At 40.8% G+C, this 20,792-nt stretch overlaps 1 protein-coding gene across 1 annotated transcript in view; it reads right to left on the bottom strand.

The window, feature by feature from the left end:
* The window catches only part of ptprn2 (protein tyrosine phosphatase receptor type N2), a 147,625-nt gene that overhangs the window by 97,057 nt on the left and 29,776 nt on the right, over positions 1-20,792 (bottom strand). Inside the window, exons 4-9 of the mRNA XM_008396736.2 lie at positions 14,307-14,551; positions 11,601-12,048; positions 10,989-11,288; positions 10,745-10,785; positions 9,937-10,364; positions 4,973-5,059 (exon numbers count right to left, since the gene is read on the bottom strand). Of these exons, the coding sequence (XP_008394958.1) occupies positions 4,973-5,059; positions 9,937-10,364; positions 10,745-10,785; positions 10,989-11,288; positions 11,601-12,048; positions 14,307-14,551 (1,549 nt within the window). The remainder of the gene's footprint in view (positions 1-4,972; positions 5,060-9,936; positions 10,365-10,744; positions 10,786-10,988; positions 11,289-11,600; positions 12,049-14,306; positions 14,552-20,792) is intronic.

Here is a 20,792-nt window from a genome sequence, read left to right as displayed (position 1 = left end):
GGCTCTGCTTCGTAACGACAATCAACAAACTAATGAAACACATTTAATTCCCCATGAATGATGAAAACTCAAAGGAAATATCAACAACAATAATTTTTTTTTCACAACGAAACACTGAGATAATTGGCTCTAGCTTGAGACACTAAAGACCAAAACAATGAATGTGCAAAAAATATTGCTATACAAGCCAAATGCATTGGCCTTTAATAGTGAGGCACATTTTTATATTGCAAGAGCTGATGATTCAGCTTGTTAACAAGTGCTTTGAGTATCTTAAAACCCCAAATGGTAATACAAGACAACAACCCAACTTGTTTCAAATACAAGCCAAAAAGCCTAAAAAACAAAGCGCAATCCATGAACTTCCAACTGGGACACAGTTAGCATTTGTTAGAGAACACTAACAAAAGTACATACAATTACATATTAAAATACACAGATGTGTGTGTGTGACATAATTGGATGGATGGAGAGGTTGAGGCAAAAAGTACTGTGGAAGTGCTGAGCACAAACAGCTGTTCTTCAAGACAAACAAATGTAACAATTAAGAGCAAATTTGAAATATAAGCTTCAATTTTGGGTTTCAAATGTTTGCACATCAGACTCCAGAGGAGTCGGTGCCTCACCTGTCAGGAAACCTCAGTGGTCACACTGTATTGTGAAACACTCCCTCAGAACCAAAGATTTTTTTATTTTTTTTGGAGATTGGTTGTTCATGTAAGCCAAATTCAGTGCAGTGTAAACTGTTTACATCATTTAGCCTTTTAATTGTCAACTCAAACAGCTCTGCACAAAGAGAGAACAGAGTTGGAAGCAGTTTTCTGACAGTTTCCAGTGATCCTAACCATCATCATCATCATCATCATCTTTTCCTGCCATGCTTTATTCCACTCCCTCCTCATAATCTTTTAGATTTGCTTTGCATTGATACTTGTTGATGGGATAGATAAACGAGGTATTAATTTCCGATATCTGCCAACTGATTAACATTTTTCTTTGATACATTTAATTATTAATAGTCTCTGTTTGCCTTACCTGATAAGAGTTTATCTCAAGATAAGAAGAAATAAGTTAGTGTTTAACGGTGTTCTGTGGTTGTAGTAGTTGAATGAATCATACCATCTTAAAGCAACAATTCTCACTAAATTCATTTGAATATAAATGAAATGTAAAATAAATCTGGAAACTCTTCCTGCTCACACATACTAAATCTTCCCAAGGTAGATCTACCCCTGCCATCTACTTCAGTTAACATACTGCCATCTGACAGTATGTTAACTGTTAGGTGACAGTTAAAAGTTAAAAAAGACGTGAGAATGTATTAAATGTACTAATCTAGACTGATTGAAACAGGACACAGATGTCTACTTTCATAACGTTTATCGAAGGCCGACCTATGCATCGCTCACTCTTCAAACCAGATAACGCTGCACATATAAAACTATATTTAACTGACAGCATTGTTGCGCTTTGGTTGTAAAGAAGTTGTGACCGATCTATACGCCTCTCATTTTTCTACCTGCCTAAGTCCTTTGGCATGCCGTCGTGTCAGCTCTGCAACGTCCTGAAAAGCACCCGTACGTTTTTTAGTATACTGCACTGCCAACCTGTGCGGCATAAAGGGAGATTCATCAGACTGCCGGAGAGCTGTGACCCAGACCCACTCTCCATCAGTCAGCCCGCTACAGACGCAGCTCCACTATTCCAGCCAGGAGCGATATATGAGCCAATACTTCTCAACAGATGGATCCGACCATGCAACAATGCATTTATGAACATGATTATACACATGCTCGGGCACAGGCAGAAGGGAAAACACACTGCTCTGAAAATAAATATGCCCTTCCCCCCACCCCCACAACAGCACCTTCACCTGGGCTTCAGTTTGCTCTTGTAAATGTCAATGTTTCCACAATCTTTACCCCTGCCTCAATTCTCCCTGGCCAAGGATGCCCTGACTGAGATCGCAATGCATCTCAAATTGAATTGACTTTTTTTTTTTTTCCCCTCTCAAGCCCACACCACACCAATATTATTTGAATATACCAAGAAGGAAAACACTGCTACAGTTGGGAGATGAAGCTGAGATGGATAAGTTATCCGGAGGAATTTACCCCTTTTGTTACTGAATGTGTGAGCCTGGACTTCATTTTAGCTCTACTGGTGGGACATGATGAGTGTCTGTGTGCATGATGGTTTGTATTGTCAGTGGGGGGTGGAGGGGGACTGTCTTTCACAGACTGTGTGTGTGTGAGCACAGATTTGCGAGTGTGTGTCCAACTCCCCCTAGTGTTGTTGAGTAGTAAAACACTTACGTCATCTGGAAAAAGATCCATCAACATCAAGAACTTGAGTTTAAAGGAAATGTTTCATACTGATAACTGTGGTGGTGAGAACCACCGCATAAAGTTCTGACACAGTCTGGAAAAGTATGGAAGTGGAATATTTCAAACTTTATTTGCTCCCTTCCTTCCCTAAAAATCTATCCTTCCTCGCTTCATCTTTCCTTCCCTCCTTCCTGTTTTCTTTCCTTTCCCTTTCTATTTAGTCCATCCTCTCCCTTCATCCCTTGTGTTGTTCTTTCCAATCTCTGGTATTTGCAGGATCCTTATTTAATTCCTCTAGGATTCCAAGATTGCCATAAAGGACAAAAGTTCTCAACCTGGAAATTTAAATCTGGAAAAGTGTCAAGTTTTTTGTTGTTTTTTTTTTTTTTTTACATGAAAAACATGCAGGAACTGTGAACTTAAGTGTGCCCGAAATTTAAACTCTCAAAAGAAAACCTCACACATTTCAGCCCTCTACTCTGAAAATCCTGTCCATTTGGTCATATTTGAGTGTTTCTTTTCATTTGTCAGGACTCATCAGAGCTTCTGAAAGTGAGAACCTCCACCCTCCAAACAAAGCAGGGCGGTGTGCTCTGACCCAGCTCTCTTTCTCCCAGCCATTCAGGCAGCAGCTTTCAAACGCTCACCTGTCGCACGCACTCCAAAAAGCTTGCGTCATGTCCTTCGCCTCGGCTATTTCTAAATGAATGTGCTTTCATTGCTTTGTAAAAATGAAAAAGAACGGCGGTAAACAAGCCAAACAAAAAGGGAGCATTTTCTCTATTTGCCTTCAGAACAGAAAAGAGTAAATTTGAGGTGCAAAGACACAGCAGAATCTTTATTTGAGCCTGGCTTTTACACCGATTTAACTGCAAAACAGCAACATAATGCAGCAAAGTTCCTATAGAAATTCTGTATTAAAAAGTAACATATTCCTTTCAGCAGTGGATGTAGGGGGTTGGGTGGGGGGGCATTACTCATTTGGTTATTTTATAACTAGAATGTCTGTTGTGTAATTAAGGAAACGCTACAATATTCATTCTGATTAGGACTTATTTTGACACTCTATATTGCCAAAGTATTGAATAACTACTATAAATAATTGAGTATGAATCATTCAGAGCTATCCATTCTCTCAGCTAATAAATGTGCTGTGATTGCTTAAAGCAGTCGTCAGGTTTTGGTCAGGAATTTGACACCATATATAAGGTACATGATCAGAGTTTGGGTCATCTCTCCAATCTTTAAAAGAAAATGGATTAGTATGTCAATTTCATCTATCTTATTCCACATGTTCTTTACAAGGTACCTTTCTTTTTTTTTTACATATTAAGATACCCGGGGGACCTTTTCTGTTAAATTTCCATGTTCTCCTGCAGATTTTTGGCTTTGTTTCCTCAGCTTCTCCAGTATCTCTCAGCAGCTAAAGATAATAAACTGTCTTCTTGTGTACGTGTTTGTGTAAATGGTTGTTGTGTTGTCTTAGCGTTGCGTTTGCCTGATTTAATGTCGGACAGTTGTCCTTTTATAGTTTCTAGAGGTAATGCCTTTACAGTAAGAGAAACAGCTGTTAGTTTTCAGATGTTTGAACTTTGGCATAAATTACTTTTAATGCAGGAACCGTATCTTTGATTAAGTGGTTTTCTCTCATTTACATGCGAGAAGTTCGCCACTGCGCTCTCTTAATAAGAGTTCGGTTCAATAATGCCTCAGACCTTTCATTAGCATCAAGAGAGAAGGCATTAATCATGTCGCGCATCAAGACTTGATTCCATGTGATGCGAAATGACAGGTGTATTAACAAAAATTAACAAAACCGCTGCCAGCAATGTTACACGTCCCGGTGTTTTGGCTCAGCAGCACCAAATGTGGAGGTTGAATTGAAAATCCGACTGCCTCTGCAGCTGGCGCCGATGCTAAGGTCACTGTGTTTTTTATTTAGGAAGCGTTATGCAAGCCAGAATATTCTTCATCTTGTGTTGGAGTGTTTGGCACGGACGCTGCAGTCGTCTGGCTTTGTTGTTCTCATGCTGCAGGTGTTATTGAGCCACGCAGACTTCACTTCTCCCTGCCGGAGCGTTTCAAAAGGCTCGTCAGATCTCAGACGAACACGTCTCCTCTGCCTCCTACGCAATCTGACACAGAGCGGGCAGAAGAACCACGTTAAAAAACACAAATCAGTCCAGGTTCAAGGACAGTTTGCGCGCTCATTAATACATTAACCGCCTCCTCATGGAGTCCTTTTCTCTGGATCCACCACTACTTCCAGTTTTCTCTTTTTGCCTTTAACTAAAAAAAAAAAAAAATTGGTTGACGGCTGCACTGCTATTTTTTGACAAGAAGTGCTGTGGCAGTGTCACAGAGCTGTTTTGAATACAGCAGAGACATCAGTGTGGGTCTAGAGGTAATTAGGCCTGATTTCTCTCGCTGCATGAAGTCAAACACCCCAAAAGGTCACAAAAACAGCAAACGTCAACAGTCTCTTGCACTTTTCTGTTTTTGCATAAACAATCCTTTCAGGGAATGGGGGGTGGGAGGAGTGTCACCCTGTTCACCTAAACTCAAAGACTCCAATGCCAAATGTTTCAAATGCTTCAAATATAGTTTATAATTCTACTGCATGGTAGACCAGTGTTTGTACATACGAGAGCTGCGTGAGGTCTGCGGTGTGGAGGTTCAGCCTCTGGGTCAGACGGTCCATCAGGTCCGAGGCCCGGTCATTGGTGAGGGAGCTGGAAGAGACACCCAAACATTAAGGTGTTAAAACGCTGGTTTTCCAAGAAAATGCTTTCACATTTCATTCCCGCCAACGGGTCATTGCACACAAGCAGAATGCCATGCTTGTCTGAGTGGATGTAGTGCAAAAAAAGAGAGGGCGAGAGAGAACATTGAAGACAATCACAAATAAAAACACACACAAAGCAGCACTGTGTCGAGGGAAAAGGGATCAGCTGCCTCTCCGGGCTTGCTAAATCACCTGCTTTTTTTCCAGCAATGAAACAAACAATAAGGTGCAAATGGAACCTGCATGAGGTGTAATGGCTGCATCATACAGGCACTCCTTTCTCTCTCTTTTCCTTCTCTCATCTTTCTCCTTCCTTCCGCATTGACGTTTTCGCCGATCCCGCACGCGCCTCGCCCTCGCAAAAAATAAATAAATAAATAAATAAAACGCGCAACGCAAACACGCCGGGGCCACGCACGCGCCTCCACGTTGAGATGGGAATAATAAGGTGCAAATGAAATCGAGGTGAAGTGTAATGGTGGTCTGATAAAGCCATGCCTCATCTAAGCTCAGTCCACGGCTGCTTTCTCACTCAGGGAGGAAATAGACCAAACAAAGGCAATCTGCCGGACGCGGGAGATGAGAGGTGCATCCTCACAAGCGCCATCAGAAAAGCTACTTTTTTTTTTTTTCTTGATGGCTTAACCAGGAATCACTGGGAATTGCTGCCAGGTGAATGCAAGGTGACATGCAGCAAGAGGTCATGGATTGCGATGAGACAATCTTTTAAAATTTTGTCTCCATTCAGTATAATGGAGAAATGTGAAATAAGCAGGGAAACAATTTCATGGAGGCCTGGGCATTGAGTGCAAGACCATTTACTGCATACAGTTCCTTTCGAAAATATGTGCAGACCACTGAACTTTTTTTCACACCACAGCCCTCAAAGTGTTTTATTGGGATTTCAGAAGAAAGATCAACATAAAGTAGCATGGTATGCATTTTGTGTTTAGCTCCCTGTATCGATACTTTTTAGCATCAATGTTTGCTCCAGTTACAGCAGCACGTCTTTTAGGGTTTGTTTTTTTTTACCAGTTGGAGTCAGAAAGTTTGTACAATTTTTTTTTTTTTTTTGCTTAATGGCTGAAACTCAGTCAGACTGGACAGAGAGCATAAGTCTTGCTGCAGCTCTTTGATCAGTCTGGGCTTTGACTGGACCATACCTACACATGAATTTGCCTTGATCCTAACCATGCAATTAGAGCTCTGGCTGTATGTTTTATCATTATGCTGGAAGGTGAACCTTCAACCTACACTCAAGTCCTTTGCAGCCTCTGTGAAGTTTTCTTTCAGGATTCCCCTGAAGTTAGGGCCATCCATCTTCCTGTTGACTCCCACTAGCTTTTCTGCTCCTGATCGAGAAAAGTCTATGATATTGTCATCCCCATGTGTCAGGATGATATATTCAGGATGATTTATTAGCAAAAAAAACTGTCTTCCACTTCACAATTATGTGCTACTTTGTCTTGCTCTAACATATGAAATATAAAAAAATAATGATTTAATATGAAACAAGAAACAAATATAAAAAAGGTTCAGGTGTCTGAATACTTTTTGCAAAGAATTGTGTGTGGTACATCTTTATCCAAGTCAGATTATCCTCATACATTAGTGCCTGGTCTGCATTTGCACCTCAGCCACATTTTCTAACAGATGTAACAGTGTGCTGTGCCTAAGTGGCTGGTTTTCTGTGCACTTAACAGGGTGCAAAGTTCTTTCTTCTGCAATTTTTGTGGAGTTTTAGAAGTTAAAGCTCCACCAAAGCAATTCCAGACACGTTCCCCACACCTATGCGGTAATTCGAGCAACTGGAGAGCTTCAGGAGTGACTTGGTTGTTGATGCTAGCACTTTTCCCCCTTGGGGTTTTCTTTCTCATTCTCCTGAATCCATACCTTTCTCACCCCCATCTCACCTCCCCAAAGCATCCACACATACCACCCCAAAGCCGCCGCCTCCTCCTCCTTCTCCTACAATTCACCCCCCACCACTTCTCTACAACCAGAGCAATGTCAGATGCTGTTGGATAAGCAGCTCTGTGTGGCCTCACGGCATGTGAAGAAGGGGATAACAACTGTGCAGCCATGACGTCTGGAGCAAATGCAGAGACACCTTCATAGGTCTACTGTGGGTGTCCGCTGAGTGGACAGCGAAGAAAGGAGGAAAGTGACCCGCTTCTTTCCTAATATATACCGTATGTAATCTGCCACTTCCATTTGCGCGGCAACAACGACCGGACCCATATCGGACCTTTACGAGGATGCGTTTTGTTGATCAGGTGAAGGACAACCCACTGACACCAGACTTGATAACGCCATAAAGAGATTTGAGAGAGTGCCAGGGGCAAAGACAGAGTCGATAGAAACTTATCTCTGTTGAGACGGAGCCGAGCCAGAGGTAAGAGAGAAAGGGAGGCAAAACTTGGCTCCCCTTCCCCACAAAGTATCATCATTAAGGCTGTAATGCTGCACAGTAATGCTCTCACACTGAGGGATTTATCATATCCGCTATTGTAATCAGGTCAGCACACACAAAAGAGTCTAACCCACAGCGTCCCTTTTCCATAAAGATGGGAATATGTAGGTGGCTTTGACAGAAACTCAGCTTTTAAAGGCTGTGTCAGTAAGCGAACAAAGCAGACATATGCTTGGTGCAAAAATGAGTGTACTTGAAACAAATCCATTAGTATGTCAGAAGCAAAACACTGCCTTACAAAGAAGACTTGGACTACGCCGTCAAGTCGGGTAGCGTTAAGAGTAAAAGGACATTTACATCTGATGGTGCTGCCTATATGCTTTTGTACAAAATCTGATTTAATGTGTAAGAAACACATCAAGAGGAAATGTGCAGCAAATGTGGTCACAAACCAATGCCCAAGTTATTCTGCCATCTCAAGGACAGCTGTCACTTTTGTGAAAAACGTCCATGTTTATTGTAACGCTTTCACTTCCAAAATTAACTGTAGCACTGACTGCAAAGTGTTACAGTTAACACTAAGCGAAGAGTGATTGTTTCTTTAAATCTACGCTTTCGGCAATCCAAATTTGGCATTTTTAGTAAATGAAACGTTAGACAAACATGATGTTACTTCACAATATTGGTAAATTTACCAAAACTATATCCAAATGCAGAAGCAACATGTGCACAATTGGCCAAAACAGCAATGTTTGTAAAATGTTTAAAAAGTATAAAGACAACTTTACCCCAGGTTTGAACAGCACTGCAATGTTACAAATGAAACAGAATATTCAAAGCTTTCCCAGGGATAGAGAGAGATCCTCTGGGTGCATCAAAAGGCAGTGAGCTCATTTTGGAGTGTAGTAGTTCTTCTCGGTTTAAAAATGCACACAATTTTCACAGAGAGAGCAGGGTGGCAGCTTATCAAGAGGCGCAGCTTGGACTTAAAGGTGGACAGGCCATTGTGTCCTCGTGTCAAGGCTTCAAACTCATCAAGTCCACAAGGACCGTCAGTCCTCAAAGTAAGGTATTGTAACACTCTTACCTGCAATGCACAACGTGAACCATCACTCCTGCAAATCCTATCATGCGGTTGCACTGATCAGTCAATGCTCCACATCCCAATAAACATTCCACAACACTGAGATGTCTTCCACTAGAAATCAGTACTGATGCCCCCGCTGGAATAAGGCTGGAGGAAGTTTTAAGTTTTGAGAAGTTTAGAGATGAGAACAGCAAAAATAAATAAATAAATAAATAAATAAAAAATCCTTCTAAGTAGGTGATAGTGTTGAATATTGATTATATTGCAGATGGACTAAAACCCCTTACTTCCTGGACAAATAAAATTGTAGTGTCGTTATTTTCTTTATGCAGAAATATGACCTTTTCACCTTTTCTGTGATCCGGGCATATTTAAATGGTTGCAAATATCTTGGAGACTGCATGGTGGTCTTAATCAAGTGTAAATGGGGGTCATAGTAACAGCCCATTTCAACCAGTTCCTCTTGTTAAACTGTTCATTAGCAACTCTTAATTAGCAGAGGTTCTTCGCTAGTATAAGCATATCATGATGTGAAAAATGCAGAACTATGGATCTATAATGCAGCAGTGATGTGCAAAAGTCAAGTCAAGTTGCACCAGACTTTCTTGTAATCATTTAAGTTGTCTTGATTGTCTAACATTCTAAGAGTTTTTAAAGTTTTTGTTTTTATTATTATTTTTATTTTAGCTGCTTTTTCATTTTACCTGGCCTTTTTATGATGAATATTCTTAGACAAGTCTCTTTATTCCAACCTACGAATCATTTAGATATAAAAAAGCTCCTGAATATAAGAGATGAACCACGGACATGTCAGTAGTTCAATCTAACAAAAAAATCCATTTTAAAGAGGATCCTTATGTACCAGCAGTCTGGCATCAATGTTTAGCTAAAACACTCAAAAACATACTGCAGATGAATCAAATGAATCAGATGAAGGATGATGTATCACCAAAACCTTGAGTAAGCTCTTTGTCTTATTTTATAAGACATACTGCATAACAAGACGTCATGGTCGGGTACAAGAACAGACAGAAAATGAGTGAAAAAAAAAAAAAATCAAGCCAAGAAAATCTGTAAAAGATTTCTAGAAATATCGCAAAACTACAAATCAAGACCTCATTTTACAAGAACGCAAGAAAATCTGAATTGTTGGAAGCAAAAAAATTAGTGACGACTTCATATTTTTGCACTCGCAACTCATCTGCGCAAACAAAACTACTCAGTTATAATCCAATTCGACGCAAATTTAATAAATTAGTAATCTTAAAATACTACGATGCGCAGCCTAAAAGCAACATTCTCAACTGTATCATCAAAAACTCACTCCGAGTTGGTGATGATGTAGCCAAAGTGTCTGTCCTTCCCTCTGCTGGAAAACTCCTTCACTCCCACGTGGACCAGCTGGGTTTTAATCTTCACGTCCTTCTTCTGCGCCTCCTCTGGCCGCGCAGCCCCGTCGGGGGCCTGGTCCGCCTGCATCCACCTCTGGATCTCAGAGTCCACCCTCCCATCGGGCCCCTCTGCTCCTCCGCCAGTCAGCCGCAGGGTGGACCCTTCCTTTGCGGGGACGGTCACGATCTTCTCCTCTGAGCGGTAGGGGGCGGGAACTTGACCCTGCTTCGTTATGCTGTGGACGCTCTCCAGCCCAACCATTTTCTGGAGAGGAGCTGGCGGCCTGCTCTTGACCCCCGGAGCACCGCCGAAGGGCTCCATGTTGAGGTAGTCGAGCAGCTTGGAAAATATGGCCCCATGCTGTTTGAGTAAGAACAATTTTAGTTTAGAAATCAAGAGGGCATTTGTTTTTTTATGAGTAAATTGAACAGAACTAGCTATTAAAACGGATACATTTCTGATACATCTCTGACCTTTTCTGAGAGTTTGGAAGAATAATTTTTTTCCTTACAAATAATAACGGCCACATTAATTAGTTTCTCTTGTTTGTTGATGAAAATGCTGAAGACAAATCTGAGATTGTGCAGGGTTACGTTGTCTTTCAAATTCAAACTATACGCCTATTCAAATCCTCCTTTCAAAGCAGCAGGAACAAGTAAATAAAACTCTGTCTTGGTCACGTCTCGTTAAAAAATTAAAATTAAAATATTTGTTTTGCAGCAGAGTAATTTATAATTCACCTTGTCAGTGGACTCTTTTTCTGCAACGTCTATTTGTTGGCCTGGAAACAAACACAATGTATGTGAGAACATAGTGCAGATACAAGGTTCCTCCTTTGTTTAGCAGAGAAAAACAAGCTATGACAGAAATATGAAAGCGTGAGAAAAGCATTTAGCAGGATTTCGAATGAGGATTACACAAACAAAGCCAACAATGCCTTGCACTCGTACATTATTATACATAATATTGTACATTAACACTAACCTTGTTGTTTTAATGTCAGAGTTTCCTTTGGGTTTGGATTCAGACCTTCATCTGATTTCAGATCCTGGTCTTGATTCAGAAGCATTCCTGCCGGCTTCTCCTGGTTAACCCTCATCTCCCCCCTAGGGTCATCACCAGCGCCGGGCACTGGCTCGACCCCATCAGTAAGCCGCTCCTCATCCGCCTCCTGCAGAGCTCCTGTGATGACCTCAGCAAGATGGTCCAGATCTTTGCCCATCAAAGCCTCCATGTTAAGGCTGTGCCTCCCCAGCTGTTTCACCGCATTGAGGATGAGATGATCTGGAAAATAAACAGGAACAGAGAACAGATTATTTACAATTTCACTTTACAGTTGGGTTTCATATACTACCAGAAACTCAAATGAATTTTCTGAAGATTTTTTTTCTAATTGACAAACAGTCGAAATTAAGACATACAGGCTCAAATGTATACATACATTCAGTTAAATGTCTCTTAGCATGCTGCGTCTCAAACACCCCATTAAAAAGCTCCTGGTATCATTTCAAATAGGGGGTTTCCTGTCACAAACCAAGTTCTAAGTATTGGGAGTGTAAAATCTGCAAACAAAAGCTACAAAACAACTGCACCTACCATCCACGAGGCTATGAGGGTCTTTTGCAGGGAGCCGATTTGAGCCAGCTTTGAAGAGCAGTCTGTCAAGATTAGGCTTTGCCGTATTGGAGCCAAAAGCAATCTGTGGGTCTGCATGATTGCTCTGGGTAGGCTGCAGGTAGCTGAGGTAGTGGAGTTTCCCCTTTGGCCATATAGACTCTCCACCAGCGATGCCCTGCTGAGTGCTTGATGCCCCGGGAAGAAGCTGCTGCAGATGGTTGGAGAGGAGCTTGCTCCTGTCGGGTTCATGGCTCGAGTAGGCTGTACCGAGCTTGGGGTGTCTGCCATCGCCACTCTTGGTAACGACTTTGGTAACTGGAGGCTGACCAGCTCCTTTCTGGAGGCTGTAGATGGTGGTCTCCTTCCAGGTCTGCTTTGGTTTTGGCTGGCTGGGCTTTTTCAGAGCCTCGGGTGTGATATCTTCATTCTGCAACACATCGTCAGCCGTCAGCTTTAGAGCATTATTATTTGTAACACCATTTTCATGGATCCAGTGGAGGTTATGAACCAAAATTGTAGTCAAGCTTATTAAAAAGACAAATACTATCCAATTTCATCTTAATTTTTTTCTGCAACATTTTGAGGTAATAACTAACTGGGATTCAGCTTATTGGAGGAGCTAGAATTTGTAATTGTCTGTTAGACAATATAAAGAAAAAATCCTTTACTTCTTGAAGTATTTAAGGTATTGAGCTTCAGTATTAGAGTTACTTACAAAAACGTAGGGAAAATTCACTGTCCATACGGTCATTTAGTATTGGATGTTAAATGTTTAACCAATATACAATCTTGTCATAATAAGGTAAGATTTTGAAGTGTAGCATCAAATAGCGGTGGATAAAATAATGTGCTAACATGTTACAATGCTAACAGCATCAGATTCTGATTTCTGGAATATTATAGACAGCATATTACAACATTAAGCTAAGAAACAACATGTGTGAAATGATAGAGATAGCATGTCACAACAATGAACTAAGACTTTTATTATAGCTAATGTAGAAAACAGCATAAATACCGCTTTAGCTAACACGTTGACTTTGAAAACATCTGTATGTTATCAACAAATATTCCAAACCTAAAGTTTTCTTTTGCGCTTTTATAGAAGGGATACTGTGGGAAAATTCGCAGGATGCATTTTCAACCTGGCCTGGGCTCTTCACTAACCATTTGGCTCAACAAGAACATCAAATGAGCTGCAGCAGGGGTCAGAGCTGATGTGACAAGCTTCAGAATAAGAAGAGAAGCAACCTGCGCTGCACCAGACAGGACAGGATATGAATAGGGATTCTAGATCAAAGACAACTGCCCTTGGAAATTGCATTATGGAAATCCCAGATGAGATAGTGTCACTCAAAGAGTAATTTCATGCATTTCCACAACACACCAGAAACTTTAAAAGCATATCCTCCCAGTCTGAGAAGTAGCGGCAATCCCTTATCTAAATGGAGGGAAAAAAATGATTTCAAAGTTACCCCTATGAGTTTATACATGATGAAACATGTATTTGCATTACAATACGCTGCTACGTACACAGACATTTAGAGGTCTTTTTAACCATTTGGCAATGAAGATGGAGTTGATACTGGCACCAAAGGGAGTGATTTTGTACTTTTTTTCCCTTTTTTGTGATCCTGTCCTGTGAGAATGGCGAATCATTCTTTCCATCTGAGTCAGACGAGCCCACGCACACAGCACACAGTACATCTGATGCACTGAAAAGCATTATTATCCATGTCACCGCAACACTAAAACTAGCTCTCTCCCCTGGTGCCATTTTCTGTCTTTCAAATGTATACAGAGAAAATGTCAGTCTTTCCGCTGCCAGCATACAGAGAGACCCATAATGGCATTAGCACAGCAAGACGGAGGTGCGCCGCCATTCATGCTAACCATGTTTGCCTCTTTCCATCACGCCGCACCACAAAGGACGCCGTTCCATCTCCAAGAAAGGTCTTGAACTCTTCAACTTTGCATTATGGATGCAGTGACACAGCAGCAGGAAGCAGGACACATATAAGAGATTCCAGTCATATCTTGCACAAAGCAGGACGTCCACCCTAAATATTATAGTTGAATAATGTAAAGAGGTGATGGAGGACCTTTGAGTAAAAAGGGTCCCCGCTCAGTGGGAGAGAGAGAAACAAAAGCAAAGCGGGGACAAGAGGACAAATGCAAAAGACAATAAATGACTCCTCTGCACCAGGGATATGATAGGAAAATATCCTCTCACTATACCACCAAATGACTTTTTGTTTACACGTTGCATTGAGTATGGAGATGTAAAGTGTTCTGCAAAAGTCTTTATATATCACATTTAATAAAGAACCACATTTCGTCCCATTACAGCTACAAACGAATGCATTTTACAGGTGGTTTATGGGATAGACGAGCACAAACTGGCATTTATTTGTAAAACTGAGGGAAATGATGCCTAGTTAATTTTTCTCTAGGATTAATAAAATATTTTTTTAACTGAATTGAAAACTTGATATACTTTATCAAGTTTTCACACTCAGTTTTCAATAAATTGATCAGAAAGGCGTATTGACGCAAAGACCTGATGGCACAACTGTCAAATCTTCATACCAAACCTCTTGTTTTAATTCTTAACTAGCTTTTTATTTTTATTTTTTTTACTGTTTGTCACTGGCATTCATTTCATTTACAGTACCGGAATCTCACCTGAATTACCGGTTGATTTTCTTGCTGCTTCGTGTCAGAGTCTGGCATAAAGCCCAACCCCGTCAAATACTGCTGAAGGTTTCTGCTCAGCTCCGCCTGAGTGGGCCTCAGCTTCCTGTTTCTGGAGCTGCTGTACGCCGTCAGCTGGCTCGGAGAGGGGCTCTGCTGCCGTAGAGGGATGTTCCTCAGTTTGGAGAGCTCTCTGGAGATAATCTGCTGAGTGATGTCGTCCCGCCACGTCAAACCTGAAAAGGGGTCAAGATGAAAACCGTTCGGTCTTTGGATTTTAGGTATTCATTTCACCAGAATGTGAAATTAAAATAAAGAATAAAAAAATGTATTTTCTTTTACTCTATTAAGCTAATAAAAAGCTACATAGAATAACTCCAAGCACTAGAACGTAACGTTGGGCAGTCTTCTTGAAAAGAAATTGAAATAGCGGAATAGTGCTCCTATGGAAAAAGGAGCAGAAGCAGAGCTGACTGTATAGAACCTTTGATCTGGAAATATGATGGAAACGTAACAGCATCTACTTACAAACTAATCAATTTGAATGTTTGCTTCAAGAATTAAACTTGACAAAGTCAATGCCTGTTTCCAGTCGAAAAATCTCTACAGGTGACATGTGGATAATGTAAAGCTATAAAAGCTTTAGCTGGCATATTTAAATAAATGAAGCAGTGGGAAAACAAGCGCCATTCAAGACAAATAAGAAATACAAGACTGTAACTGATGGAAAACTTAATAATATTAAACACTACCAAACCCTAATGCTATTTACTCCAGTTTAGTTTATTTGGCTTGCTTTTGTTTTTAGATTGTTTGCCTTCTTTTGGATTACCTGCACCAGAAATTTCAGTCATTACTTCCTTCATTATATATTCTGCTTGTTTTTATTGGTTATGTTCATTCTCTTTATGTCTTTATGTTTTTGGGACTTGCCTTCCCTAAAGTCTATTAGCTTAAGTTTTGAGTTTGCTTTGACTGGTTCTTAACATACACAGAGTTTGACATGAAGCTGTAGAATGACAGTAAAGAAAGAAAAGATGCATAGAACAGCCATTCAACAGACCCGGGGAGAATGCCGCTCAGTGGCCTGATGCCTTGCCAACATCTCTGCTAATTGCCAACACATAGCTGTGATGCAGAACTCCTGGGCAGGGGCGAAGCACAGCGGTGCCAGGACCAGATGGAGCTACCCAAGCAAAGCAGACACCCAAAGTATGGCTCTTTTCCCAACATGCCAAGAGGCGCAGAATTCCATCAGCAAAGCAGATCAACATACCTTAGATGGTATACGTTCCATCGGAGCCAAGATACCCACTGATGGCACTTTGGTTGCAGCACATGAGCATCTTTTAATGAGGAACAACTAAATCCACAGCAGCAGAGATTAAGATTTATTTACAGGACTCATAAAAGAACAACGCCGCCGTTAATGACGTGGACATGCTTAATATCAATGAACTAACAAGTCACTGTAGAGATATGAAACATGAAGGTATTAACGCCGCAGAATGTCTTCATTAGCCTGGTTTCCCACCCACACAAGATATTTTCAAAGGCATCCATGAGCACAGATGAGGATCTGAGCGATGCAGAGGAGCTGCCGATGCCTCCAGTCAATCTTGGCAGCGCTGAACGGAGCACAAAGCAGCGTATGTTGTCACCGTTCTGGAACGCAGCTCAGCCATCCATCCGCACAACAATGACAGTTAACTACCCATGGCTTACCCGACGTGGGGCCTGCTGACTATACGTTGCCACAGTGATGATCGTTTACGCTATTATCAGCGTCAGTGGGGAACTTGGGGCTGGCGCTCCATATGCTACCTGCAGTTTACTGCAGCTGGTTAAACGCTTCCAGAGTAAATGTGTTATTGCACCCTAAACGGGGTGAGACTAGCTTCATTGGCTGTGTCACCTCTATCCCTCTATCTCCTGGGGGATGCACTCATTTCCATACGTACCAGCCTCTCTGAGCCTCCGATGGGCACACTCGAGGGGAAAAGGTATGTCGACACAAATTACAGAGCCAAAACGAGCTATTTTGTACAGAAATAAAGCCAACGAGAGTGGCTGATGTGGCTTTTACGGTTGGATTTCTCTCAATGGACCTGCAGGCGGATTAATCTGGAAGTGAAGAGTCAAATGTCATGCAATATCCTCGATGACTCCGGAGTCAGAGCAGACTTTGTCGTCGAGTGCTGCCACTTTCTGCCCGCTAACGGTAGCATCCCAGCTCGGGCAAACACCTCCGTTAATTAACGCTTTGCCATTAGCACAACAGCTTTCAAACAAGCATGATATTTCAGTTGGCCTCCTGTCTGTTTTCTGTGTGACACAGAAAGGCAGAGAGGGGGTGGGGGTCTCCTACATATTCAAAGCCTATTAGATGATATCCTGTCTACAAGTCTCCTTGCTTCATCTGGTGTTTTTGAAATGCAGATTTTCCCCTTTCCTTTACTTCTGTCCACCGACTGATTTTAAAGGCATTAACTGAAAAGACTGTGAATAATTTAGCAGCAAGTTGGGCCTAATTAGCCAAAATGAAATGTGTCACTCCGAGTTTGACACACGAATGTAACAAACACTGCATTGAGAAGTCAAGCAGCAAAATTCAATGCTTTCATGTCATACTTTGGTGTTTTGTATGTAGAAGATCATTTTATTCTATAAAGCATTTCACAATTATATTTATAAAAAAATATATATATATTATTTTCATTACATAAATTTGACCTTTGAACTAATAATAATAACATTTTAAAAAGCTCCAAATCATCAGAAGATGAATTCATCAATTACAGTAAATATGGAATGTAAAATAGTCCCAAAAGTTAAACACATCTCTATAGTCTTGCAACACACATTTTCTGACATTTTGATATTTACCACCATGTTGCCTCATTTCTTAAAAGCCATCTGTAAGCATTTAGAAACTAAAGAGATCGATCGCTGTAGTTTTGAAAATGGTACTATTACCATGTTGAGCTTGCTGCTGCTGCTTGGTCAATTTATCAGCTGGACGGTTTACTAAATGGAGATTCAGTGCATGCATAATGTGGTTTGGCGATGTGTTACTAAAATAAATAAGTGAAAAGGATCAAGAAAGAGCTAAATATGGTGCTCAGCTTACTTTTTTAAATAAATGATAATATCAATGATAAATACATCAATGTTTTTGTGTTGTTGTTTTTTTTACTCTGCCTGGAGTGGACAATAAATCAAGACTACAGCTGTGGTATCTTTGTCCAAAAATTTCACAGAAAGCATGTTTTAATTACCTTTACTTTCCACTGCACTATATTGTCAACGTTAGGAACATCTTTTTCTTTTTTTGAGTGATGTAGAAAAACTAGTCAGTGCATTTGTCACTTCTGGGCTGAACGAAACAAAACAAATGCTGCAACAATAAATACAAGGTATATAAGGAGGTCTTAATTCTTCATGTTGAGTTTTTTTTTTCACTGGCTCAGTGTTAAATCAATAAAGGAATCTTAAACTACTATCTCGTAAATAAATCTTCATCCTGCACCTGGCAGAGTCAGACTTCGTGTTTACCTGAAGTCTGGCAGGTTCTACAGAGGTTCTATGGGTTCTTAGAAGGTTTTCAGGAAGAGTGGGAGGCAGATCTTTTAGTCATCAGGCTCTTCTGTGAAACAAGCTCCCAGTCTTCTTTGAGAACCCGACACCGACTTCGCTGAGGTTTGAAATTTCAACAAAGCTAAAAGTTACCGGGGCTGGGGTTTCCTGAACTCCACAGTCATGATGCTATTGGCTGACGTTACCATTTATTCTTTTTTTTTTTTTTTTTKTYWTTTTTGCTGCCACTAATTGGTGTCTGGTCATGGCCAAGTACATCAGTGCTTAATCTTTGTCCATCTTTCTTATCCAATCAGTCAGCCAGTGGTGATAGCTCATTGTTAGCCCGTTTCTAATTGGGTTTTTCTCCCATCTTTCCTCTCCACTGCTGCCCCATACTTGCTCAGGAAGGGAAGCTGCATTGATGCCACAATTACATTCTAGATCATGATCTACTGAGTATGACTGTATTCTATAATACCTGGATAGAATTTCTATCCAACTGTATTTAACTTAATAAAAATTGCGTCATTTGCCAATTCCTTCTGATTTCATGCAAAAAAGGGAAGAAGCAGCTTTGTTTCTGCAGCCCTATACCTTCTTTTTCTTAGTTGCAGCAGTTTCTACCATGAGAGCTAGTCACTGTTTAAAATCTTCTACCCTCTCCTGCAAGGCTGAGAAGGAACAGTTGATTTTTTGCTCTTCAGAAATKTTTTTYYTTTTTTTTTTTTTTTTATTGCAATAAAGTTAAAATAGGACAGTTTCTGTGATGTCAGTTTATGGTCAATGACTCTCCTTGATAGACAGTTCCTGTCAATAAAGCTAATACAAATGTCACAACGCATCATCTTTACCTGTCTCTGCAATGAGAATATATCTGCTGTACCGCGCAGGTCGAGAGGACAATCGACTGCAGGCCACTGTAGTTTAACATGGTCCATCAACTAAATCACAATTACCTTCTGAAAGGATTCATGCCGTAGTGCATTCTGCTGAGTCCTGTCTGCTCTGTAGTTTGAGCTGCTATAAAACTCTGTCCATAACAGCTATGTGTTAGCTGGAGCAGAAAGCAGAGTTCTCGTCATTCTGGTTCCAGAAATGAAGATTAGGGTTTTCAGGTAAACATTGCAACACATCATATTAAAGTGATTTGATATCGGCAGAGCAGCTGTAAAGTCCCGCTTTAATCATTTAAGGCAGAATGCAATAGTCTAATCTTTTCTGACCAGGAAACTCTTCGAAAGTGTGATCCATGCTTTTATTTAATCCCACTTAGATTACTGAAATGGACTTTGTCAGTTCTTGCCCTCTGTTCCAAAACGCTGCTGCACGTCTTTTAACTGATACTCAAAGAACACAACACATCACCCCTGTTTGCCCTCGCTCCATTAGTCGCCTGTGGTATTTAGAGTCAAGTTTGAAATCCTTATTTTCTTTTTTAAATGTCTTAAGATCTTTTCTCATCACACCTCTCTGAGCCTCTTCATCCCTGCTCATCTTCTTGGTCCCTGTAGGGAACAAGGTCTAAGAGGGGGCAGTTCAGAGGGGCCAGGCCCTTCTCTGTTGCTGCTCCTTAACTCTGGAGTAACCTACCCCTTCATATTAGAGAAGCTCCTTCACTGCCTACTTTTAAAAATCCACCTAAAGCCCAATTTCAACATCAGCAAGGCAAAGCTTAAATCTGACTGAGAAACTGAAACATGATTATTATTTTTGGTGCACAAAATTGCTCCGGTGTTGCTAAATTAAAACAATTCTGCACATGAGAGTGGGCCAAAAATCCTTTATGCAAAAGATGGATTTTCAGGGACAAAAAAATAGGTTGGTAGGACTGTCGCTTTGAAGCGAGAAGGTCCTCTGTTCGAATCCAAGCTTAGGTCTCACTGTTCTTGTGTGGCTTCTCTCCAGGTACTCCAGCTTCCTCCTACAGTCCAAAAACATGACTGTTTGGTTGGGTGGGCTCTCTAAGTTGTCATGAGGTGTGAGTGTGCACAGTTGTTGTCTCCATGTTGCCTGGTTATAGTCAATGAAAAGACGGGAATGCTTTTTTCCTCCCCTTAATAAGTTATCATTTGCTATTTTGTATCTTAAGTTATCTTTCTCTTATAATGAAATTATGCTGATAATATAAAACATTTAAGTGTGATAAAAAAAATAAACAAATAAAAAAACTAAACTGAAGAAATGACTATGAGCACATGTTTGTTAGCCTTGGAAAGTGTGAGAAACAAAATACTTTTCTTATTCCAACCTCCAGATTACGGCCTCAGCCGGCAGACTGCTTGCTCAGTGATTGTCGTTGCCTGAACAATGTCTGTTCAGGCTAGACGTTCTGGAAGATGCAAAGCAAATATTTAATTTTAAAAGACTGTATATCAATTTCAATTAACCGCGGCAACCAAAGTTATTCTCTGTACGAGGCTGGGCAAACACAAATATTTAGTGGAGCTTTAATGAGTCCTAAGCAGTATGACAGCGGCGTGCGTGGCTGTAAACCGTGTGGACAGACTGTGAATGCACACAGTGAATATTAAAGTTGCTTTGCTGTGGGTGCTGCCTGTAATATATGAAAGTCATTTGCGGACGGAAGAGTGTGCCCTGCATTCGCAGGTATTGTGATGAAAATTTAATACCAGACAACGTGCCGCACCGATGGGGACGCATCCAGACAACCCGAGCCCCCTTTGTTCAAGGGTCAATTTCTATTGATCTGACTGACATTGGTGTTGTGCAGTGAGCAGAGATTGTGTGATTTCTACCTGCTCTGATGCAAGATAAAGAGGATTGTAAATCGATTCCATTGATGCTCGTCCTGTTTTTTTTTTTCCTCTCCTTCATCTCTTCAATTTAGCTAACAGTACAATGGTCTCTACAAACCTGTCTAAGCTCAAAAAGGAGCCC

The sequence above is a fragment of the Poecilia reticulata genome, linkage group LG20 (assembly GCF_000633615.1).
Source record: "Poecilia reticulata strain Guanapo linkage group LG20, Guppy_female_1.0+MT, whole genome shotgun sequence".
NCBI classification, from domain to species: domain Eukaryota; kingdom Metazoa; phylum Chordata; class Actinopteri; order Cyprinodontiformes; family Poeciliidae; genus Poecilia; species Poecilia reticulata.
The sequence above is the reverse complement of the archived record's forward strand: the minus strand, read 5'-3'. Positions and strand labels throughout refer to the sequence as shown.